This window comes from Marmota marmota, unplaced genomic scaffold (genome assembly GCF_001458135.2).
Source record: "Marmota marmota marmota unplaced genomic scaffold, marMar, whole genome shotgun sequence".
Classification (NCBI taxonomy): Eukaryota; Metazoa; Chordata; class Mammalia; order Rodentia; family Sciuridae; genus Marmota; species Marmota marmota.
The window spans coordinates 1149985-1175384 of NW_025999862.1; the positions used below are offsets into that span (position 1 = coordinate 1149985).

A 25400-nucleotide genomic window follows, 5' to 3' on the forward strand; every position below is an offset into this window, starting at 1 on the left:
TCAAGGCTAAAGACCTCTGGAACACCTTGGGCTCTAGGGCTCTAGTTTGCGCTGTTAACTCCTAAAACAAACGTCCCTCTCTTAGATGACATACGGTAGCTCTTCGCCCTCGCTCGACTCTCACTCAAATCTTCGGAAAGGAGGGGCGGAGGGTTTGTGTCATCATTCTGCGCCGGCCTGACCCGCGACGCGCCGGCGGCTGGCGCAGCCCTTCGCTTGCCGGGCCTCCCCCTCCCTGGTTCCGCGCTCTGGTTCCGCCATGGAATCCAACAAGGATGAAGCCGAGCGCTGTATCAGCATCGCCCTCAAGGCCATCCAGAGCAACCAGCCCGACCGGGCACTCCGCTTCCTGGAGAAGGCACAGCGGCTGTACCCGACGCCCCGAGTTCATGGTGAGTGTGAAGTGCCGGAGAGGCAGAGGGGGACATTAGAACTGATGGGGGGAATACGGGAACGGACCGACGGGAGCAGTTGGCGGAGGGGGAGGGGTGGCGAGGCGCGGCTACGCCTGCGCAGTGAGGCACGCAGTGGCTGCTGGGAGCTGTAGTCTTTCTGTCCCGCGCCTCTGCGAGATGCTGGACACCTGAAGACAGGGGCGGTCTGGACGTCACCTTTCGGGGTGCTTGCGGATCCCTCTGGGATTTGAGGTTTTCTAGCGTGAGATGGCACCGACAGTGCTAGTGAAGGGAACTCACCTGGAAGCGAAATCGAACTACTTTTCCCAAGGGGCCGTTCGGTGGCTCAGGGCCAGTTGCCGGCCTGGGAAATAATATAGTTCGGGAAAATACACATAAGTGCTGAGAGAGGGAATGGGTTCTGGAAAGCGAAAGACTTCCGCCCTCTGGGCGCCCTGGAAAGGCGCCTACATGTCTCCAGTCGCTCCCACGTCTCCAGTCAAGGGCCAGGGACCACCTTCCGAAACAAGAGCCTGCCAGTTGTCACCCACTCCACTGCACCTCCAGCGGCCTGCCCTGAGGCCCAGCTCCCTCTGCCTCTCACAGCTTCTTCACCCGCCGATGAGATTCGGGGTGGATGACTTGTTGGAGATCTGCTGGCCTCCACCACCCCACAACCCACCTTCACTCCCAGCCGGCCGTCAGTGGGCCATCGTATGGACTGCCAAGGCTGCTAAGCAGCCCGGGACTGAGGCCTCCCAAATCCAAATACTGAGGTGGTCTCTACTTCTCATCACCTCATTTTACCCGGAGCCACTTCATCTTCTTTTTCTTTAAGTTCTCGTAAAGGTTTTTCATAATACAAACCGAAAAGTAAAAAGGCATGGGGTTTCGTGCCTGTGATTACTACTAGGTAAACTATCTGGTGTTTATTGGCACTCAGAAGGCCCATCCTGACTGCTACTGTAGGACTTTTCTGAGCTTGTGCTCCTCTCCTAGAAGATTAGAGAGTTAGCTCAGATAATATGAATAACAGCACTACCTATAGAGCTTTTCTGTGTAGAAAGGTCTTCCACATGTGTTTTTGTCACTTGGACCTCCCCCTGTCAGGCAGTGCAGGATCATCATCTTTGTTCTATTGATAAGGAAACATCCCAGAGGTCAGGGACTTGCCTAAGATTACACAGCTAGAAATTGGAAAGCTCTGCAACTCTATAGATGTTAATTAAAGGAATAGAATGAAATCGAAGGAGGAGCATTCAGCCTCCTCAGCCTCTCTACTTGCAGTGTGAAATGGAGAAAGGGGAAGGCTGCCAGAAGACAAAGCCAGGAGCTCCTGAACTTTCCTCCCTTCTGACTTTCCAGGTTGATCTTTGGTCTGTTTGCTTCCTCTTGGACAGGGCTTCAGTCTGTATTTGCCAGGACTCCTGAGATAACCTGCCCAAGGAGCTTCACTGTGTAATAAGTCACACTCTATAAGCGGGGAACATGTTGGAACAGAATTCCAGCTGTCAGAATTCTTTGTGATGCTGCTGGGGGCTCAGGAGCAGGCAGCTAAGAGAGGATGGTAAAAACAGAGCCAGTGGGTCATGTCAGCTTCAGGCTTCCTGTGCCATTTCAGGAGCTTGGATGATTGTCCTTCTGGGGCTCAGGTGCTGGAATTTGCTCAGGCACAAGTTACCTGCTGCATATTTGTGTTGTTTGTGCTCTTCTGAAAAGAATATATGCCTTGTGAATCTGCATAGCCCTCACTTTGTACCATCTGCAGCCATGCACTGAGTTAGCAAGGACTGGGGGTTAATTTAGACTGGCGATGGGGAAATCCTAGTTTAAAAATATTAAGTGGTTATTTGTACTGGATGCTTTGAATTTGAGCTCATTCTAAATATTCCTTCAGTGTAATAGGTTTTTGTTGAGGATCTTTTTTGATTTGTTTATAAAGTCCAGTGCTTGATGCTAAATGGTATACCAGGATTGATAAAATGTGATCCCTCACCTCAAAGCACTTACAATCTAATGAAGGTGACAAACTTACAGGGGAAAAAAAATATTTCAAGGCAAAAGATAATAACTGTGACTTAATAAAAATTAAGCACTGTGTTAGATGCTGAGGACTAAAAAATGGTCATGAAAGCCAGGCACAGTGGCACATACCTGTAATCCCAGCGACTCAGGAGGCTGAGGCAAGAGGATCTCAAATTCAAAGCCAGCCTCAGCAACTTAGTAAGGCCCTGAGCAGCTTTATGAGAGACTCTGTCTCAAAATAAAAAATAAAACAGGCTGGGGGTGTGGCTCAGAAGTTAAGTGCCCCTGGGTTTAATCCCTGGTACCATAAAAAAGAAAGGTCATGAAAATCCAGTCCCTGCAACCCATGGACTCACAGTCTATTGTGGAGGACAATCTCCTTAATGAAATTATAAGCACCGTAGTGAGTAGTGCTGCCGCTGCAAGGGCATACACATACTGTTACCTCACACAGGGAACAGCTTTAGGGAGTAAGACAGAGGCAGCATTTGAACTGTGCTTTGAAGAAAGGTTTATACCTGGGAAACTTGGGGTAAGGCATGTTGGGAAGAGACATGGAGGCTGAAAGTTGTAAGAGGTTTGGGAAAGGGAATTGGGCCTAGCAAGATTCAGAAGGCAGTGGAGGTGGGTATTTGTATATAGAGAGGATACAGGTTGGAAAGTAACATGGGGCCAGATTGTGGAACTTCTTTTCACCAGGCCAAGATATTTTCACTTCATTTTGTAGTTATGAGGAAACCATTGAAGTTTTTGTTGTGATTGGTTTTTTCATTTGTTTATTTTTTTTGGGGGGGGGTGGTATCCCATGGATGGACTGGGGATGTAGCTCAAGTACTCTACCATTGAATTACACCCCCAGCTGAGCCAACTGAAGTTTTTGATGATGGGAATAAGGTAAGGTACGGTTCTTAAGAGAGAACTGCATAAAGGGTTACGAGAGGGAAGAGATTCAAAGAAAACCAATTGGGAAACAATGGCTTTGTTTAGGTTAGAAGATATGAAGGCCTGAGATAAGGCAGTGTGGTAAAGAAAGGCCATGACAAACCTTAGTGTGAGAGAGAGGTGCTGAGGAGAATGAAACCTGAGTGGCCAGGGAGAAACTCCAGCTGAAGAACTGGGCTGGAGAGAGGTGAGAGAGTGGCAGGTGCCAGTGGGATATTCTAAGGGAGCCATCAGCTTGGTTCCAGATGAAAATCTGGTATCACCAGTTTGATGGAGCTCATTGCCGAGGTCACTGTGGGAGAGGGTAGAACATGGAGAAACAGTTACTTCCCGCACAACCAGAGCTGCGCTTGCCTTTAGCCAGTAAGCTCCAGATAAGATGGAGCAACAGGAGGAGGCAGTCCCGGGAGAGGGCAGCGCTGTAGCCATGGAGAGAGGTGTGTCGAGGAGGTGAGCAGTGCTGTCAGATGCTGCTGTGGGAAAAGGTCAAGTTTAGAAGTAAATGGAGAAGGATTCAGAGCCTGAGTAGAGGCTGGTCTTGGAGAAGTAGAAGGACAGATGGAGGGATCAGTGGGGAGAGGAGACTCAGAGAACCTTGAAGGGTAAAGGGACCACACAGTGTTGGCTTTCTCAGTGAAGAGGATGTGAGGAGACTTAACTCCTGTTGTGTGAGGTAGGACAGGGAGGCATCAAGGACTGGACAGTTGCATTGCTTAGCAGTAGCCAGACAATAAACCAGGAGGTAATAGAGCCAGTTAGTCCTTTTTGGGGAGTTTCTGTCTAGCACCTGGCTGCCTGGTAAGCATTGGCTTTGCTTGAGGCTTTGCAAAAATGGTGGAAGGTCCCAGGTGTCCCAGGGAACTTTTGAAAACATCTGTAGGCCTCAGATGGAGGGATCAGTGGGGAGAGGAGACTCAGAGGACCTTGAAGGGTAAAGGGACCACACAATGTTGGCTTTCAATGTTGGCACACAAAGAGAAAGGTTATGTGGATGATCTGATGATCTCTAATGTTCCTTGCAGCTTAGGCTGCCTGAGATTCTACAAAATAGCCAACTTGAGTCCAGGCTAAGTCAGGAAGGCCAGCTCACCAAGAAGGGAGGATTGGTAGCTGAGGGGCTTGGGAATTCAGGTCTAGGTATGAGAGATAATTCTTCTACTGCTGAGATCCAGGGTGGGGTTGTCATTTACGTCAGTCAGCCTTCACCAGATCCTGTGCACTCAGCCCTTCCCTTCACTTTTATTCTACTGAATATTATTTTCCCCTCAGAGAAGCCATACGAGGGCAGGACTTGTGTCTTCACTAAGGAATTAGACAACTTGGCAAAGACACATAGCTGAGTAGCAAAGAACCCAGAACTGTTGTCACCAATCCCAAGCTCCTTCTCCACTCTGACCTCTTTCTTTGACTCACCTTGAGCACTGTAGGTACATGAATCTGGAAACTCAGCTACTTACCTCAACAAACAGGTAACGCCAAGTATCTGCCAGGTGTCTTGGTGAGTCTTGCACATGCCTGTGCTCCTTTACTCTGAGTCTTGTGAGAAAGGTGTAACTTTGCCTAGAGAAGCTGAGTTAACTTGTCCATGACCCTGCTAGTGACAGGTCCAGGTCTGATCTAGCCAGGCTGTCTGACTCTCTGGTCTGGATTTGAGAAGGGGCAGCCCCTGATGGCTTTGGTCATGGACACCCTCCCATCTCCACCTCAGCTGCCACCTGTCCACCACTTTGTTATCTTCCTCTGATGTCCCATGGTTTTACTCAGAAAGGGCAGAGCCAGGGTTAATGTTAAGCTGTCTCTTAACTCTGGTGACATTTCCTGTCGGCCACTGTGTTATGAAGGAGGTAATAATGAGTCATGGTGAGAAAGTCACTCGTCACAGGCCTGGAAGAAGGGGTGTTCAGGCTACAGGAGAGACCTACTTGCCATCAGCTAGAAAACCAACTCAAGCAGGAGCCTCCCGTGTGGGCTGGAGCACATCCATTACCCTTTAGGCTTTCTGCAGTGTAGGGAAATTAGAGTGGCTGACTCCGGGTAACTGCCCTAAACAGTTTCCAGTATCTTCCCTGAGAGGTGCTAGAGAAAGCCCATCCTGTCTCCTAACTGAGGTCCCTGCATGTCATTGCAGTTGGATAACTGGTTGTGTTGCTCTGAGCATGTCAGGCTCAGCCTGGACCATTGACATTTCTAGAGAAATCAAAGTAAGCAACTTCTTTAAAAGCCCTAGAGACCAGCAAACTAGCTCTTCCCTCTGTCTCATTTGGACTGGCATCTCTTCATCTGTTGGTTTCTTCCTTCACCATGCCCTGGTACCTGGCATGGAGCCTGGCATCTGGGACAGCCTGAAGTCTCGTGGCACAGAGCCTGCTGAGTGCCGAGACAGCTTTCTAAGCCTTGGTGCTGCCCCAACACGTAGGTCCCCTCCCATGTCTGGCCAGCCCGCTCCCATGGTCACTTTATCAGCCCAGGTCATGATGTTAGCAGCTACTGCTTTTGAGCTTGACTCTGTGCCAGTCTCTATACCAAGTGCTTATACACATTATCTTTTTCCCACTTTGTTCACTTTAGGAAGAAACTGAGATTCAGAGAGAACTCTGAGATCATCCAGGGTCATACAGCTAATAAGTGGCAAAGCTGCAAGTTGAATCCAGGCCTTTCCCTGTAGGTGGAATGACTTTGCTGGAGGTGGTGCCCCATCAAACACGTGTGGTCCAGGATAGCTTAAGAGCAGGGCTCCTGAGGTTTAAATGCACTTTGCCACTTATTTTAGATTCTTTCTACAGTGAGGTAGCAGTAGGTAATAAGACCTACCTTCTGAGGCTGTTGTTTAAATAAGCTACTATGTATAGAGCACTCTGACATCCCTGATACCCAGTGAGCGCTCAGTGATAAAAGTGATTATTAGTCCGGGTGCAGTGGCGTATGCCTGCAATCCCAGCAGCTCCGAAGGCTGAGGCAGGAGGATCATGAGTTCAAAGCCAGCCTCAGCAACTTAGGGAGGCCCTAAGCAACTCAGTGAGACCCTGTCTCTAAATAAAATACAAAGTAGGGCTCGGGGTGTGACTCAGTGGTTGAGTGCCCCTGAGTTTAATCCCTGGTCCCCAAAAAAGTGATTATTAGTATTGCTTCTCTCTGAGCACCTTGCCAGGATATGCTCTGGGAGCCCTGTTCCCCCATGCTGCACAAACCCTGCCTTCAGCTCCTGTGTTTGGATTTCCCAACTTCGGACTCAGCAAGACCAGCAAACCTGCTCTTCCCTCTGTCCCATCTGGACTGGCATCTCTTCATCTGTTTGTTTCTTCCTTCACCATCTTCTGGTGCCTGGCAGTGAGGCAACCAGTGGTGGCTCAGGGCACAGCGAGCCCTGATGCTCTGTTCCCAGCAAACCCTGCTCCAAGGCCCTGGGTGAAGCCCAGGTGTGTTGCAGTGGAAGGCTTCTGACATCCAGAACAGGGCTGTGAGCCTGGAAGCACCTGGGAAGGAAGCAGGGCCCCAGTCTGGACTGTACCCCCATCCTTCTTCAACACAGAAGTGTCTCTGGGTCCTGGTGGATCCAGGTTCCTGGTTTCTTAGGAGCCTGTCAAAGGCTTTGGGGTTTACTACCCTGGGCACTGGCCTGGCATGACTGGGGATTTCTGATTTTATGACAGTCATAAAAGGGTACAAGGAACTTTTGGGGGCCTTCCTCATTGAGTCAGCAGGAACCAGGGACTTGGATTTGCATAACCATAACCCTGTCTGAGGTTAACCATGAATCCCCTGTATAGACCCCCAAACATTGAGTGGACATTTGACTTGACCAGCCATTTGAAAAATGTAACAACAGCAAGTTGGAAGTGCAGGTATTTTTCCTATATCTCCCACCGTCCCTGGCCCCTGGGCAAACTTACTTCCCCTGTCTCTATTCACTGTTTAGAGATGATCTCCAGGAATCGGCCTTCCTACCCAGTCCCACTGAATCAGACAGGTCTGCTAAATAGGTCCCCACTGCAGAGGCCTCACCTTCTTGGCACTCAAAACAATACATCTGTTGGAGATTGCTTTGGGATTTAAAAAAATCTGAGGGATTAATGGTTTGATTTTTTTTCTTATTCTTTTTTTATTTTTTTTTTTTTAGTTGTAGATGGACACAATACCTTTATTTATTTATCTTTATGTGGTGCTAAGGTGCTGAGGATCGAACCTAGTGCTTCACCCATGCTAGGCGAATGCTCTACCACTGAGCCACAGCCACAGCCTTGGTTTGTTTTTTTTGGTGAGTTAAAATTACCTAGGGGGGCTGGGGTTGTAGCTCAGCTGTAGAGTGTTTGCCTAGCATGTTCAAGGCCCTGGGTTCAATCCTCATCACCACATAAAAATAAAATAAAGGTATTGTGTCCAACTACAACTAAAAAATAAATATTAAAAAACAAATTACCTAAGACTAGGGATGTAGCTCAGGGGTAAAGTACTTGCCTCACAAGCATAGGAGGCCCTGGGCAAAAATAAACTTACATAAATAAAAGTGACCTATATTGTGTTATTACAACTGCATACTTGAAAAGGGTTAAGATGATAAATTTCATATTATGTTTTTTACCACAGTAGGGGGAAAAAAACTCTTGTCATATCCTAAACTAAAAGGAAATAATATTTACGAATCTAAACCAGAAGCCTGGCTGGGTGGTGGTACATGCTTGTAATCCCAGTGACTCATAAGTCTGAAGCAGGAGGCTTGCAATTTGTTTTTTTTTAACATTTAGTTTTAGGCGGACACATTATTTTGTTTTTATGTGGTGCTGAGGATCGAACCCAGTGCCTCATGCATGCTAGGCGAGCGCACTACCACTGAGCCACAACCCCAGCCCCCAGGAGGCTTGCAATTTGAGGAAAGCCTCAGCAACTTAGTGTGACCCTGACTCAAAAATAAAAGGACTGGGATGTAGTTCAGTGTTAAAGTGCCCCTTGGTTCAATCCCCAGTACTGTGTAATTAATCAGTCAAGCCAGGAGCCAGGCACAGTGGCACAATCTGTAATCCCACCTACTCAGGAGGCTGAGGCAGAAGAATCACAAGTTCAAGCCTGTCTCAAAATTTAAAAAAAAAAGGGGGGGGGGGTGGGGCTGAGGAGTCAGCTCAATGATAGAGTACTTACCCACCATGTTCAAGGCCCTGGGTTCAATCTCCAGTACCACATGCACACAAAAACCCCTAGAAACATTGAACAGTTTATAACTCTGATGTACTATGTTAATAATTATCTTTCAACTTAGTTTTGTACTGATAGTATTAGTTTAATATTAAAGCAATTTAGAGATCAAAGATAAAAATAGAAAACAAACTCTTGCCTAGCATGCCTGAAACACTGGATTCAATCCCTAGCACCATATAAAAATGAACAAATAAAGGTATTGTGTCCACTACAATTTAAAAAAATAGAAAACAAGGGGGTAGTGCACAGGATTGAATATTTTTAATATTCAAAATATGGGGCAGAGAGAGAAGTATATACAGACACTAGGTGTGGTAGTGCATTCTGGTAATCCCAGTGACTCAGGAGGCTGAGGTAGGAGGATAGCTAGTGGGAGGCCAGCCTCAGCAATTTAGCAAGACCCTGAGTGACTTAGTGAGACCCGGTCTCAAAATGAAAATTAAAAGGTCTGGGAATGTGAGGCACTGAGTTCAATCCTCAGCACCACTAAAGAAAAAATGAAGGGCTGGGGATATAACTCGGTTGGTAGAGTGCTTGCCTTGCATGCATAAGTCCCTAGGTTCAATCCCCAGCACCACAAAAAAAAAAAAAGAAAAGAAAAGAAAAAATAAAGATATTGTGTCCATCTACAACTAAAAATGTATTAAAAAAAAAAAAAAGGTTTGGGGGCTAGGGTGGTGGCTCAGTGATAAGAGTGCTCGCCTAGCATGCATGAGGCACTGATCCTCGGCACCACATAAAAACAAACTATTGACAAACTAATGTATCCACCTAAAACTAAAGATGCATAAATAAATAAATATTTTTTTAAAAAAGGTTTGGGAATGTAACTCAGTGATAAAGCACCTCTAGATTCAATCCCCTGTACTCCCCACAAAAAAAGTATACAGAATTGAATGAGTTTAGTAGGAAAAAGTCTGCATTAAAGAAAGAAGTGCAGAGAAAAAAACAAAGAAATGCATTGAAAAAAATAATAGTAGAGTTAAATGAACTCTAAACCAAATTTGAAGGATTTATTGATAAAACTCAATGTGTTTTGTTTTTTTCATGGTTTTTTGTTTTTCAGTATTGGGGATTGAAACCAGGGCTGCTGAGCTACATTCCCCAGCTCTTTATTTTATAAAGAGCACCCAAGTAGCTGTGATTACAGGCTACTGTGGCTGGACCAAGTATGTGTTTTGAAAAGACTATCAGAATATAAAATTTTCTGCTTACATTTATTAAGAAAAAGAATAGAGGGGCAGGGATTGTGGCTCAGTGGCAGAGCACTTGCCTCACACGTGTAGGGCACTGGGTTCCATCCTCAGCACCAAATTTTTTTTAAAAAAATAAGCAAAATAAAGATATTGTGTCCATATAAATTTTTTTAATTAAAAAAAAAAAAAAAAGAATAGAAACTGGGTCCCTGTCATTCTAGTGATTCCGGAGGCTAAGGCAGGAGGATCCCAAGTTTGAGGCCAGCCTGAGTAACTTAGACACTGTCTCAAAAGAAAAACAAAAGGCTGGGGTTGTGGCTCAATGGCAGAGTGCTTGTAGAGAGGCATGTGGGAGGCCCGGGGTGGAGGTCCTGGGTTCAGTCCTAGTATTACAGAAAAAAGAGGAGATGTATAAATACACACATACACATACACACCGAATATCTGAAAAATCAGGTTAGATTTATCTATGTATTATGTGGATCCCGCCGTTAATTTTATTTATTTATTTTTTAATTTTTATTTTGTTTTTTTTAATATTTATTTTTTAGTTTTTGGCGGACACAACATCTTTGTTTGTATGTGGTGCTGAGGATCGAACCCGGGTCGCACGCATGCCAGGCGAGCACGCTACTGCTTGAGCCACATTCCCAGCCCCCGCCGTTAATTTTATTAATCAAATTAGTCCTGTTAATGTAGGTCTGGGGATACTGACGCCCCCTCGGTCAGTGGTGAAGCTGGAGGCGGAGAGAGCTAGCTGCAGAGCATTTGCCTGGCGTTTGTGAAGCCTGGCCTTGATCTCCAGCCCCACAAAAAAGAAAAGAAATAAATGTATACTTATTCATAAAAATATGTATATATTTATTTGTTGTTTAAAAAAAAATTGTAGCCTTCCTGTTTCTGAGGACTGTGGCTCCTAAGCGCAGGCAGCTGTTCTCCAGCACCCACTGGCTGAGAAGGGAAAGGACGTCGAGCTTTGCCCGGAGGGCAGCGGGTGGGATGCAGGGTGCTGGTCTCTCCCTGGGGGCAAGGAGGCTGCAGCCCTGCTGAGCAGAAGCCCCCAATGGTTTCTTTCCTTGCGCAGCTCTGATCGAGTCCCTAAACCAAAAACCACAGTCTGCCAGTGACCAACCCCCACCCACAGAAGCAACCCACACCACCCACAGGAAAGCAGGTGCGACCGACGCCCCCTCGGCCAACGGTGAGGCTGGAGGAGGAGAGAGCAGCAAAGGCTACACTGCAGAGCAGGTGGCAGCAGTGAGAAGGTAGAGGCCTGCGCGCCAGCTTGTGGGTACTGGGGACACTTCCTGCCAGGGAGGGCTTCCTATAAGCCGTCTCTCACTTCTGTCCAGGGTCTGGATGGGGCCTGGGAAGGTCTTGGAGGTCGGAAAAGGTTCAGCCTCATTTCCCACAAGGCCCTAAAATGTATGGAAGCCAGGGCCCCATTGTCTACCCCACCCCCAGATGGCCCACACAGAGCCTGGAAATGCTGACTCTGTCATCTTCCCCTGCCACTGGCCAGGAGGGCCCAGGCCTCTCTACAAGCTGTTTGTTACACAGATTGAAGCCTGGTCTCTCCAGATTCTCCCCCACCCACACCCCCATCCCCAACAAAGACCTTCTAGACAGATCCCATGGGGTGAAGTGGAGGCAAAAGTGGAGTTATGCCTCCAAGGGGCAGGCCCTATGCAGAGCAGCTCACTGCCAGGCCGAAGACCATTCGGCAAGGTTTCTCAGGACAGAGCCTCCAGCCTCGCTCTCCCCACCAGCTTGCCTCAGGTGAGGTGGTGCTTCTGCCTCCTAGCAAACTGGGACAGGGGCTCAGCCTGTGGTGACCAAGCATGACTGTAGTTTACTGTAAACCAGGCAAGGGTTTAACCAGCAATTATATTGCTAATAATCAAAAGCAATATAGACTAACGCAGGAGGAGCTGGAATGCTTAGAGAAAGCCAAGACCAGGGACCTTCGGGGACCCAGAAAGTAAGAATTGATAGGACAGAAATAGGGTTTCTTCAGTGCCCAGTTCCTCGGGTAAATGGGCACCTGCCATTGCTGGCCTTTATGTTCCCACTCCAGAATTCCAACTGCCAGGAGAGTACAGTTGGCTGAGCTCAGGACACACCTGCCCTTGGATGACAGATATTGACAGTCCTTCCAAGGTGGCCTCCAGCGGGGGAATTGTTAGCAGAAGGGAGATTGACGCTTGCCTGGCCAAAGACAGCAGCTGCCCCTCCCAAGTCCTAAGTGTATTCTCGGTGTTTCCAGAGGGCCCCACCCAGCTCCCCACCCCAGCTGGAACTCCCCTGTCCCTGAAGTCAGACGGCTGACCCAGAGGAACCACTGACCATGCTCTGCTTCCCCTGGGGGGTGGCGCTCAGACCTGGATGCCCGTTGCTGCCTGTTCTTCTCCCACCTTACCTCATGGCTCTGAGCCCACAGAGGGCACCCACTCACGCTCTTCTCCATCCCCCAGGGTCAAGCAGTGTAAGGATTACTACGAGATCCTGGGGGTGAGCCGAGGAGCCTCAGATGAGGACCTGAAGAAGGCCTACCGCAAGTTGGCCCTCAAATTCCACCCTGACAAGAACCACGCACCTGGTGCCACCGAAGCTTTCAAAGGTGAGCTAGCCCTGGCACCCTGGCACTTTGGTACTTTTATCTTCTGTCCATGGAACACAGGGCCAAGATAGCTTTCCCAGTAAGGGGGTGGGCAGAACAAAGTGATCTCAGGCTCCCTTCCACAGGCTCGGGAGCTACTTCCTGAGGTCACAGTAGCTACCTCTAGCCAGGTCGTTTTTTAGAACTTATATAGTTCCATTCTGCTTCCCCTTTGTCATCCCATGTTTTATAGAAGTAAGAGAATTCTAGTAGTTTCTATAAGATCACACATTGACTGGGGTAGGAGCAGCTTCCCATGGTAACAGCTTCCCTGTGCTGAGGGAAGAGGCCTCTGACCTGTGGCCTCAGTACCAGCAGCCACAGCCAACTACACACACACACACACACACACACACACATCTTGAGGGCCTACGGTGGGGGCATGACGGCCTTTCTGTCCTCAGAGCCCATTGAATTCCACAGTGGGTGTGTCACTTCTGGCCAGAATCATTATTCATTTAGATTTTCATTTAACCTATGAAGCACACGTGCACACTGACTCCAGGCCAGCCCTGTGTTGGGATACTACAGTTTCTCATTACCCCGTTGTTCCTTCTCTCTGAAGAGCGTGGTGACCAGCCCCACCTGGTGCTGTGCTATCAGTACTGGGGCCAAGCCAGACTTGGTGGTGCACTCCTGAAATCCCAGCGATTCTGGAGACTGAAGCAGGAGGATCACAAGTTCAAGACAGCCTCAGCAACTTAACAAGGCTCTAAGCAATTTAGTGAGACCCTATCTCAAAAAAGAAAAATGGGCTGGGGATGTGGCATAGTAGTTAAGCACCCCTGGGTTCAAAAATAAAGTCAGTAAGTTCTGAGTCAAAACCATAGTCAGTTGGGGAGCCTGTGCCAGAGCAGACCTGGCACACCATCTCCCAGGGGCCTGCCCCAGGGGAAAGAGGAGAGTGGGAGTGGGGCGGCAAAGAGGAGAGTGGGAGTGGGGCAGCAAGGTGGCCATGGGTGATGTGTCTCCATCCCTGAGTGCTCCTGCAGCCGGCCCAGATGGGGACTGAGAGGCCAGACCTAGTGCTGGGGCCTTGTGAAATGGTAGGAGGGGGGAGAGGAAGACTCCACCCTCCTCCTTCCCAGGGGTTGCAGGCTGTGAAGCAGATGCAGCTGAGGCCATTGTTCCTAGCAACTGGGCAGCTGGAGGAGGAGGAGGAAAAGCAAGGAGGCTGAGGAGAGCCCAGAGCTGCAGGTCTTGTGAACACAGGCTTCTCACCCAGGGAGCTCTGCTGAGGAGGCCTCAGGGCCAGGAAGGAAACAGTGGCTGGGGTCTGGACCCTAGGAATCAAGGGCTCACCCCTGCCATACCACCAACGGCAGAGGAGTCTCAACCAGACCCCAAGGATTTGGCCCTTGCAAGCGCTTCTCACCACTTTCCAGTTTACAAGGACTTACTGTGTCCATTTGGTCACTATGACTTCAAAAATATATTACCACCAGAAAAGGATGCCCTGCCCCTTTGGCACCTCGGGGGAGAAGGAGGAGGAAAAGAGGGGCTTTGGTGGTTTCAAAAGATCAGTGAGAATCCTAATTAGAATGAGTTATACTCCATGTATGTATAATATGTCAAAATGTACTCTACTGTCATGTACCTCTAAAGAGAACAAATTAAAAAAAAATAATAAGGTCAGTGCGAAAGCTTGAAGCAAGACACTTGGCTTTGACTCCCGGCTCAGAGTCCTCAGAGCTGGGTGAGTCACTTCACTTCCCTGAGCCCCACTTCTCTCGTTGGTAAAATGCAGGCAGGGCTGCTATTCAAAGTAATGGAGACAACACCTAGAAAGGACCTCGCTCCACCAGTGTCACCACGAGGAAAGCCAGGAGTCCCAGTGTCAGCCCTCCAGGCCGCCCACACCCCTTCCCCACAGGTGCCCAGCGGGCAGGCTTCCTGCAGCCCCACAGACTTCTGTTCCCTAAAGCCCCTCCTAAGCCCCTGAAAAAAGTGAGCACTGGGCTGCGTGGCAGCCCCACCACACCCGCCCCTCAGCCCGGCCTTCCGTTCCCTCTCCAGCCATTGGCACAGCATATGCGGTACTGAGCAACCCGGAGAAAAGGAAACAGTATGACCAATTTGGTGATGACAAGAACCAGGCAGCCCGACACGGCCACGGGCACGGGGACTTCCACCGTGGCTTTGAGGCTGACATCTCCCCTGAAGACCTCTTTAACATGTTCTTTGGTGGTGGCTTCCCTTCTAGTAAGTTCCTTCCCCTTCCCACAGCCAGGTCTCCCTGGGAGTGATGGTGGGAGACTGGGTCCACCCCTCCCTTTCCCAGCAACCCCAGCTTCTAACTCAGTTCTTCTGACCCTCAGGTAACGTCCACGTGTACAGCAATGGCCGCATGCGCTATACCTACCAGCAAAGGCAGGACCGCAGGGAGAACCAGGGTGACGTGAGTGAAGCAGTGGCTAGAAGAGCAGGGAATCCAGGCCCGCCCCAGTTGCCCTCCCTCCCCGTTGCCCACAGGAAAGGCGGTGTGAAGCCTACCTGGGGAGACTTCTCCCCTGCAGACAGAGTCAACGTGAATAGCTTTTGTGCAGCCCACTTGTTCATAAGGCAAAAGTAACATTTTCCAAGGAAGGGAGAGCTAGACTTTGTGAGAGAATTATAACGAAAGCCAACATAGGTGCTTTTCAGCACTCTTGAAATGTACATAAAAACTATAAGTGTCCCAGCTACACCAGAGCCTGGGGCAGGTATTGCAAGATGAAGGCCAGCCTCAGTGACTTAGTGAGGCCCTAAGCAACTTTGCAAGGCCTTATCTCAGAAGTTAAAAATAAAAAGAGTGAGGATGTGGCTCAGTGGAAAATTGCCCCTGGGCTAGATCCCCAGTATCCACGCCCCCCAAAAAAATGAAAGAAATTTTTCAGAAAAGTATACATAGTGCAGCCTCCCTTGGCCCTACCTCCTGTTTTCAGAGGCAGCCCCTTGTGCTGATTTGTTGGTATTTTCTCACAAGTCATTGCATGTTACCTTGCTCTCTCTGGTGACTGCTTTGTTTTTATCTGGGAAAGCTGCCGGGTGGAGGAGCTTTTGTATTTTGGACCTGTATTTGGAGGAGAGTGTGGTGTCATAACCACTGGGCTTCATTGTGTTAGAGGAGCTGGTAGTGATTGTGACCAGCGGCATAATGGTTGACTTTTCCCTCCAGGGCGGGCTAGGGGTCTTTGTCCAACTGATGCCCATCCTCATCCTGATCCTCGTGTCAGCTCTCAGCCAGCTCATGGTCTCCAGTCCACCCTACAGTCTGAGCCCAAGACCGTGAGTACTGGATTCAGGCGGGGGGCGATGGGCAGACAAGGGCTTTGGAGTCTCAACCCTTATTAGGGGCCTTCCTGAGTTTGCATCCCGATCCAGCAAGTTCTCCATCACAACACAAAAAAGTGGTTCGTAATCAAGAAAATAGACTGTTTCTATTGATCTGAGCCTCTGAATTTTTTTTTTTAGGAACATAGCCCCCTAAGAAAATGCAGTGAAAGCTGGGCATAGTGACCCACACCTGTGATCCCAGTGACTCAGGAAGCTGAGGCAGGAGGATCCTAAGTTCAGGGCCAGACTCATCAACTTGGCTAGACTCTCAGCTACATAGTGAGGACTTGCCTCAGAATAAAAAATAAAAAGGATTAGGGATAAAGTACAGTGGTAAAGACCCTGGGTTTCATCCCCATCACCAAAAGAAAGAAAATGCCGAGAAAGCTTCAGACCTGTTCCCTCAGTGCACTCTCAGATTTTGACATGTGATTTCAGAGACTTCATGGCTCCTCCTTCCCCATCTTATCTGCTGACCCTGAAATAATCTCTGCTCTTAGATGCTGGTTGAGGCCCTGACAGCCATGGAAAGGACAGGGACCCTAGACTCAGTGCAAGGGTAGTTTTGAACCCCATCTTCTCCACTGAGAGTTGTGAACCTAGATGCATAACTATAGTTTCCTCGTCCATAAAATAGCAGCATCTACCCACTTGAGAAAATTAATGAGTAATACATATTAAATATCTGGCTCATTAGAAATGCTTAATGTTTTCGAGTGAATACTTGGTCTCACCTGCCAGTAGTGAGGTTGGTAGATTAGTTGACCCTTTAAGATGTCCACTCCCGGGCTAGGGCTGGGGCTCAGCGGTAGAGCACTTGCCTAGCACAGGGAGGCCATGGGTTTGATCCTCAGCACCATGTAACAATAAATAAATAAAATAAAGGTATTGTGTCCAACTACAACTAAAAAGTAAATATATATATTTAAAAAAAAAAAAAAGATGTCCACTCCCCTCTCTATTCTCAGTCTTGTCATAGTATCTCATACATCGTGGGTACTTAACTTCTGTTTCTTGAAGCCCTCTGCTCATACCCAGCACCGCTCTCTGGCCTGAAGGCAGGGGGTTGCAGGCTTCATTGCAGCCAGTAGAGGGCAGAATTCACTCAGTGTACCCATGGTAGCTGGCTCAGGCTCCAAGTGGCCAGATGCCAGCCCCTTCCCTGCAGCTGGAAAGATGAGGGGCTTCTATAGGATAGGCAGGGGCTGTTCTCCCTGCAGCCTACAGAGCCCATGATTGGGGCTGGAAAGATACAACTCCTTGGAATCTTTCCTATCATATTTTGTTCCTGTGAGTTTTTTGTTTTGGTACTGGGAATTGAACCTCTTGCCTTTCACACACTAAGCACACATTCTACCACTGCACAGTACCCCCAGCCCTATTATTTTTGTCCCAAAAAATCTTTTTTTATCATTTTTATTTTTTTGTAGTTGTAAATGGACAGCATACCTTTATTTTATTTATTATTTTTATGTTGTGCTAAGGGTCAAACCCAGGGCCTCACATGTGCCACATCTGCCACTGGACTACAGCCCCAGCCCTATCCTTAAGAATCTAACCTTAGACTGGAAGCTCCTGTAGAGGCAGGCAGGCTGTGGGCATTGATGTGTTTAGGGAATGGATGGGAAAATGGAAGCACACTACCTCTCCAGTGTCACAGATTAGAGCTTCTCAGGAAGGGCTTTTCCCCAAAGGCCACAGGTCAATTGTGCTTAGAGGAAAGGCTTGCTGTATGCTGGTTGTCTGTGTGGCAGGGACACTCTGCCTTTGCTGGAGACGTTTGTTTGGGGGAGCACAAGAGTTCCTGCTGCAGAGTGGAAGGGAATCAGCTACTCCTGTGGCTGGCGGTACCTCCCAAAGTAGGCTCCACCTTCCCTTGAGCTTCCCTGGGCCTGGCCCCTAGGTCCACTTTGCACTGGTATATTTCTGGCCAGGTCAGTGGGCCATGTCCACAGAAGAGTCACAGAGCACCTGAGTGTTGTCTACTATGTGGCGGAGACCTTCTCTGAGGAGTACACAGGCTCCAGCCTCAAAACAGTTGAACGGAATGTGGAAGATGATTATATCGCCAACCTCCGAAATAACTGTTGGAAGGAGAAGCAGCAAAGTAAGTGTGTGTGTGTGTGTGTGTGTGTGTGTGTGTGTGTGTGTGTTTGTGTGTGTACGCACGACAGACTGTCTGGGAGGGTGGCTGATCACAAAGCTGGAGAACAGGGGAAGGAGAAAGCCCTACTCACCCATTTTCATGGGCCTGGCACCTGGTACTGCCCTGTGCCAGCTGCCTCCCAGCCAAGACCTGGACTCCACTCCTGTGTTCCCCTGGGGCTGAGAACCCAGGCCACCTGGTGATTTTCTCCAGGTCCTTTAAATCACTGCAATCAGCCTGTCATTCTGGCTGCCAGGGATGAGTAGGTAGAAACAGATTAGAGAGCTCCTAACCTCCCACTGATTGTGCACCCTGGGCTATCTATGGGACCCTGAGGAAGTCTGATCAAGATAACAGGCTTTCACCCTGAATGGCCTCACCCATATTCTAAGGGAAGGGGCCTCTATCATCCCTCTCCAAGGTGGGGACCGTAGTCTGTTCCTCCAGGGTCTTCTCCCAGGGAAGCTAGCTCTGCCCAAGCTCCTGGGCCTGTACCAACCTTCTTCTTCCCCCAACAGGCCCAGGCAGGCCTTCTGGCAGACTCCAGGAGGTACTGAGTGTGCCCTAACCCTTGTCCATTACCTTGCAGAGGAAGGCTTGCTATACCGGGCCCGCTACTTTGGTGACACAGATATGTACCACAGAGCACAGAAGATGGGAACCCCAAGCTGCAGCCGGCTGTCAGAGGTGCAGGCCTCCCTGCATGGATAGTCCTGGGCCAGCCACACCACCCAGGTCCAAGTATGAGCCAGGGCTGCCTCTGCCCTGCAACTCCTGGCAGCTTTGGCCTTGGTCATGAGGCAGAGGAGGTGGGGAGGGAGGAAACCTGGTGGTGATGGCAAAGACCCCTGTCCCAGCCTGACTTCCAGACCCCACAGACAGGACAGCTCTGGGGCCAGCTTGTTTAACTGAGATCTTTTCAACCGTCCAGTCATTGTCTACTCTACCTCCTACACCCCACTTCCTTCTCTCGTTCTGGGGCTGCGTGGTGGAGCCCAATGCTGTTGCTCTTTTGTCTATTCCAACCATCAAGTCACCCCAACCCTTTCCCAAGTACAGCTGACTATTGCCTGTGCCCTGGTATTTAGGACACCAAATATTACAGGGCCCAAGACAGCCCCCACACCCACTGCCTGCCTGATGCCAGGAAGAACCATGTGCAAGTGGGTGGGCCTAGAGCCCTCCCTTCCCCGTCCTTCCAGGCAGGAGGAAATGGAACAAGATGAATGGGCAGCCTGATTGTGGGCAGGAGAGGCCTGTGCGCCCTGACCACACCCCACTCCGGTGGGATTTCAGGCCCTCTCTCCAATGTTACTGCACCTGGTGTCTGGAAGCCACAGGCATCCGGCCCCGCCCAGGCATCTTGCCTGTGGTCTGAGGAAGGGAACGGGTCATGAGTTCATGGTCAAATGCATCCACTCAGTACAGAAGGGGTGGGAGAAAATGTGAGTTGCTGGGAGTAGGCACCCACCTCCTCCACCTCTGCATGTGAGTGGTGGGCTCTGCTCCCAGTGCCCCCAACAGATAGCTTGCACCAGGCCTGAAGAAGTGCAGGCAGAGCCAGTAGAGACTTCTCAGTATTGGGATCTTTCTTGTCCCCTCCTTTACCTGTCTCCCCTCGTCACAGATTCAGCTGCAGACTCTACTCTGTGCCCATTTGCTAGTGACTCCAGAGAGTGCAGCACACTGCAGCGGGGGCTGAGCCGGGCAGGGGCACTGCGCAAGGCGGGCTGCTTGTTTGCATGGGCTGAGGTAACTGTTAACCAGCTGACTGTTAACCACTCTCCTCCCCAGACTATGAAATCCCTGGAGAACTTTTGGTGACACGCACTGAGCCAAGGTGATGGACTGTATATTTAAGGAAAGACATACAAAGAAAAAATTAAAATGGAATTGGAGGCCGAACGCTGCACAACTGCCCTCTCTCTCACCCAGTAAATGCAGAAAGCTCTTAGGACAGACAGAAAACCTGCCAGGGGCTGCTTCCTTCCCTCCCAGGGCTGGCAGAGGCTCTGCATCAGCTCGCTCCTAGGATACAGAAACCATGGCAACGAAAGTAGAATGTAAAACTTGCAGCAAATGTCTGTGGGAAAGACTGGGGGAGGGGTGCCCAACTGCCTCTCCTCCCCCTCTCAGGAGCCACCATCAGTCACCTCTCAGGAGAAGCCAGGCAGAGGCATTGGCCAAGGATAGAGAGGAAGAAAGAAGGAAAAAAACTCTCCTTAGAATGTAACTTATAGATGCATGTATATGTATATATATCTATTTATATGTAAATAGGCATATATAAAGATATATATATATATATACACACACACATATAGAGTCTACTTTTTAAACTATGCAGGGATTGAGTTAAGCTGTTCAGATGATTTCCTCTGTGTTTCAGAAAACGAAGCCTGTTTGGGGAAGGCATCCTGGTCCTTCAAAAGCCAGACATTAGCCACAGCTGACGGCATAAGGAAAGTTGGGTCATAATGCTTTTCATGTCCCCTGCCCTGCAGCCCTAGCCTGTTTTTTGATGGCAGCAGTAATCATGATGGTATAAATCCATAGAAAACTTCTGAAGGTCACCAGATTTATGGTTAAACTGGAGAGGAACAGCTGTGGGGGAAGAAAGTTGCCCCTAGGGGTGGGTACCAGGTCAGTATTGAGCCATGGTAGAGGCCCAGACAGCCTGCTGGGGTGAGGAGCACCCACTTAAGCTGCCCCACCCCTGCCTTTGGCCAGCTCAGGTGGGTTCTTTGTCCTTGTGCCCAGGAGCCCCTCAGCCAGTCCCCTGCCCATAGAACTGCAGGGCTTGGAGAGGTGCCAGGTTCTACCTAACTACTTCCCCACCTGGGTCCCTACATGGGTTTTGCCTTATAGGTGCCACAGGGCACGGCTCCATCGTTGCCACTGGTTTTTCCTAAGTCATGCACCAAGAACTCCAGAAGACTCTTCTTCCAAGAGTCAGCCCAGGACCCCAGGGCAGCAGCCTGACTCATGAAGAAAAGTCAGTGCCTGTGGGCACCTCTGTCTTCACCCTTCGTTGACATGGCTGCACCAGGCCTCCTCGTGCACACTCGATGAAGGATACACCTGAACCAGAATGTTTTTCTTACCCTCCCCTTCAGATGAGGATTTTTCTCAAAACAGTTGCTGCCAGAGGAAGGAGGGAGGTTTTATTTATTCCCACATTTATACTGGGCCTTTTGGAATTGTGTTCTTCCCGAGCTTTCCTGTGGTGGTGGGCATGGTGTTGCGCCTGCCATCTTCCAAAGCCTTACTTCCCCAAGCTGCCAGCCACGCGGTGGCAACTGTCCTCCCCGAGTTTATCTTGGCTCTTTTTTAAAAGTACCCCCAACAAATAGGATTCCTGCTGGGAAAGGAAGTTTGGTAAGGAAATGTCAAATCTGATTTTTAAACAAGTTCGCACCCTGCAATGAAGTGGCCTCCCCGGCCCAGAGAGATCATAAGAACTGGATGCAGGCCAGAGTGCCCCACCCGAGGTGGCCCTGGTGCTCTGCCCCCACCACCCCGACCGTCTGGTCTTGGTAGCTGTACCTAGACGGGCTGAGCCATGTGCAATAAGAACAGATCCTAAAGGATCCCCTGAGAAGCTGTATTTCTTGAATTAGAATTCTGAAATTGTACATCTATAAATATATGTTTATTATGTGATTGGCCGTGGTGGGTCTGCGTGGAATAAGGGGACTGAGGTGGGGGGACCAGGCCCCTGTTGCTACTGATAGTGTCCAGCCTATACAACACAGGAGTTCTCTCGCCCTTGCCCCTGGCCCAAGCTGACAGCCACTTAAGTCACAAATGCTGTTCAGGACTGGCTCCACACAGGCACCGGATAAGGGGAACTCTGGTAGCTGTAAGGGTGCAGAGCCTGGAGTCCCAGTCACTGGTCCTGGGTGGGCACCTGGGCCTTGACCCCCACCCTCTGCTTTTCCCAACCAGCCCTCCAGTTCCCTCAGGCCAGCTGCAAGCCTTGAACAAAGCATACCCAGAATCTCCCCTCTCCCCAGCCTGGGGCTCTGGCCCACTTGGATCCAGAAGATGGGCCAAGTTCCCAAAGTTTTCTCAGCCATCCTGAAGAGGTTGGAAAAGTTGAAACTGAGGCAGCCCTAGGAGGCTCTCTGTGAATGAGTGGCAGATCTGCCCCAGTCTCCCAGAGACAGGGCTGGCGGCCCTGACTGGCGGGCCCAGGCCCCTCCTGCTGTTACACCAGCCAAAGACAGGCGGGCTGCCCGGTGGTGCCACCACAGCTTGAGAGCTCATTGGCTGTCCCCACCCGAGGTCACCACAGCCTGCCCTGGCCTGCTAGCTGCCACTTGTTAACCACAGCTGACAGAGGCATTGCCGGGGCTACCCCCCACGCACCCACCCATCCCCTGCCCTCTCTGGGCAACTCAGCCAAAAAGGGTGGGACACAGTCTATTTGCAGCAAAAAGAGGCTTTGACAAGTGTGTCCCACCCACTGTCAGGTGGCAAAACAAGCCTCAGAGTCCAGCCAGGCTCCAGGGACCTGCCAGCTTATCTTCTTGTCCCATAGTGCCCAGGTCTAGGGAAGGAGCTGCTCCCGGGGCTGAAGAGCATGTGCCTGGCCTGACCATTGCTCCACACGATGCTAAGATGCTAGGGCTGTGGACGCAGTGTCGTAATTCCTACCAGACCCCATACCAAAGGAAGCCTACTTCCCAGAGCAGGAAGTTGAGGCTTGGGGGAGGAAAGATGACCCCAAGGGTCTTTAAAAGCTGTGCATGTCTTGGGGATCCGTGTAGCAAAGTGATCATTCTGCAAACATGAACTGCCAAGAACGGTCACACCTACTCTCCCAAATAGAATGGGTGGGGGACCTGCATCCCCAAGGGTACACAAGGGCAAAAAGGCCACAGGATAGCAGGCATTAGTCTGGGGTATATTGCCCATTCAGGCAGGTGTCCCTCTTGTCAATGACAGGTGTCCATCCTGCTCTACAGGGCAGCAGACCGGCTGTCAGGTGCCCAACTGGCCCGGTTCCATCCTGCTCAGCCATTTACTGGGTGAAGTTGAGCATGTCACTTGACCTCCCTCTACTTCAATGTCCTCATCTGCAAAATGGCCAACCTCCTGGGGTAGCTGTGAGGAGTCAAGGTTCCATATGAAGCACTTACACAGTGTCGAGTGCAATGAGCTCCTTTCAAGTGTTACCTGTCCTGTCAACAAAGCTTAACTGACACTGGGTGTCAAGACCCTTTCCAGACCTAACATCACAAAGGTGGCAGAGGAGCAGCCCTGCCTTGAGGAAATATGGAGGGGGAGGAGAAAAGGGACAAAGACCTCAGGGAACAGAAGACTGGTGGCATCTGGTGGGGGCGGGGTTGTGCAGTTCCAGGCTGTGGCTGGGGGCTCTGACTAAGGGAGCACTGGTGAAGGGGATGGGCTGCCACAGTGCTGAGGCGGGGGTGCCAGCCAGTGGGCACAGAGTGGGGGAGGAGAGCAGGGTATGTGACCTGGAACAGTGAAATAAAAGGAGTCACCAAGAGGTCTCCCAGCCTGGATGTCTCCTGTCCACTCTGTTATTCATCCCAGAAGCATCTCTGAGCTACCCCTGCCCTCAAGGAAGCCATATGGGAAGGGGAAGGAGCGGGGACACTCCCCCCAGACCCTCATAAATCTGTATTTCCCCAAGGACAAGGCCCAGGCCTCCCTCTTGTCACTTCCACAGCCAGTTGGGTAGGAAATGAAGGGCAGGAGGGCAGGCTACCTAGGATGCCTTGGCCCAGCGGCCCCCAGAGCCCAAGAGTCGGAGCCCTGCCTGTGGGAGTGAGGTCTGACTGCCACCCTTGTCCTCCCTCCCCTCTTCCACCACCTTGGCTTATACTGTCCCCAGGAAGGACAGGACGGCCTGTCGCAGCTCAGACTCTGCCTGGGCTGTCCTCTGGGAGGCCGGGGTGCAGTTCCCCAGTGAAGTGGTAAGGGAAAGATTGAGTGGAAGCCTTGGGGGACTCGGGTGCAGTCCACTACCTTACCTGGATTTTCTCATCTTCCCGATGGACGCAGATGGGGCGGAGAGACAGGTACCTGAGCCTCACAGGATGCCAGCAACCTCCGTTTACAGGTGGGCCTATCATGCCAAAGAGAAGAAGCCTGCTCTGGCAGGCCCCATTCCCCCTTGCTGACACAGCCACCCAAACTACGCCCCCCAATGGTGTCACCCCGAGCGAGGTCCTCTTCCAGCTGCACATGGCCTTCAGAGCCTCTGCTCTGACTCCTCTCCCTTTTTCCCTCCACCAGCATCCTGCTGCCCAGTGCAGTGCATAGCTAAGTCCTGTCGCCTTCAGGGACCGCCCTCTAGGGCCCTCTCACAGGTGACTCTGGAGGAATTTGTGTAGTTCACCGCGCCTTCCCCTCTGCAGAGACCGAGGCCTGTCGTGTCAGTCTGGTTCAGGGCTGAGCCCAGGGCCTGGACGCAGTGGGGTCTCCAGGAAGGAGGCTGAGGGAGAAACAAGATGGAAGACAGAAGGGGCCTCTGGGCTCCAGTACACTTCTCTGAATGGCCACTGGTGGCTGTCCCTGCAGTTTTCTCAACCTCAGTGACTCCTCTGCCAGTGTTACCCTGAGGACCGTTTCTGTGCACTGGACCAGAGCCAGGAGGGCTCACTCAGACCTAGGGCCATCAGACCAAGGTGCACCTGTTGGGGTTGAAGGGACAGCTGGAGGGAGGTAACCAGTGTCATGGGACAAATGCTGAGCAGGGTCTTTTCCTTTTCCCGCAGAGGTGGATGGAAAGTGTCTCACAACTCCTATTGCAGCAGGGCGCCGTGTTGCACGCCTGTAATCCCAGCAGCCTGGGAGGCTGAAGCAGGAAGATCACAAGTTCAAAGCCAGCCTCAGCAACTTAGCAAGGCCCTGAACAAGTTAACGAGATCCTGTCTCAGAATTAAAAAGGCTGGAGATGTAGCTCAGTGGTTAAGCACCCCTGGGTTCAATCCCTGGTACCAAAATAGCAAACCAAAACTGTTGTTAAGAAAGCATGGGTACACCAGGGGCCAATGCGAGAATCACAAACAGTGGTCAAGGAAGGGGTCACAGAAGGGGCAGAAGAGGAAGCTGCCTCTAGCATTCAGTCCTGTGCTAGGAGGCACCACGCATCTCTAAAGTCAGGCTGCCCAGTGCTACCCTGGCCAAGAGCCTTCGGGTCACCTGCAGGATTTGCCACCTACTGGCTGCCAACGCATGGCCTGGCATACTGAGGATGGCATCCTGGACACCAAACTTTGCTGCCAGCCATGTACGTCAGATAACCCCCATCAGCAGTGCAACGCCACACAGGCGACAATGGTGTCTGCAGTGCTCAGGCTGCACACTAAGGCCATGCCCGGCTGCCACTGGGGTTCAGGGATCCCACAGACCTCAGCTCCCTCTGGTCCCTTCTTGGCACTGAAGCACTGGGCACAAAGGATGGAGATCCAGGTTCCACCCTCGTCCACAACTGAAAGCACTTTTCACTTTTATGATTTGTAAAAATTTTATAATAATGGTTGTCATCATCCCACAGA

At 50.4% G+C, this 25400-nt stretch overlaps 1 protein-coding gene and 1 long non-coding RNA gene across 8 annotated transcripts; one reads left to right on the plus strand and one right to left on the minus strand.

Moving 5' to 3' along the window:
• Positions 1-25400, plus strand: Dnajb12 (DnaJ heat shock protein family (Hsp40) member B12). 7 transcript variants are annotated; one of them, XR_007349731.1, is made up of 12 exons: positions 160-392; positions 10833-11013; positions 12223-12368; positions 14424-14609; positions 14726-14805; positions 15565-15674; positions 17657-17829; positions 18458-18555; positions 19496-19620; positions 23902-23959; positions 24258-24527; positions 24618-25400. XR_007349731.1 is itself a non-coding variant. In XM_015500509.1 (9 exons), the coding sequence occupies exons 1-9, from the start codon at positions 260-262 to the stop codon at positions 19690-19692; spliced, it is 1137 nt and encodes a 378-aa protein (XP_015355995.1). In that variant the 5' UTR covers positions 1-259; the 3' UTR covers positions 19693-21531. The 7 variants fall into 7 exon arrangements, 4 of the variants coding, with proteins under 4 accessions (XP_015355995.1, XP_048665179.1, XP_015355996.1 ...); XR_007349732.1 differs by having other exon boundaries at positions 24421-24527; XR_007349730.1 differs by lacking the exon at positions 24258-24527.
• LOC107154796 lies at positions 21011-22224 on the minus strand. Its single transcript, XR_001505112.2, has 2 exons — positions 21863-22224; positions 21011-21226 (listed from the first exon to the last, which is right to left on the minus strand). It is a non-coding gene; the product is annotated as an uncharacterized LOC107154796 (long non-coding RNA).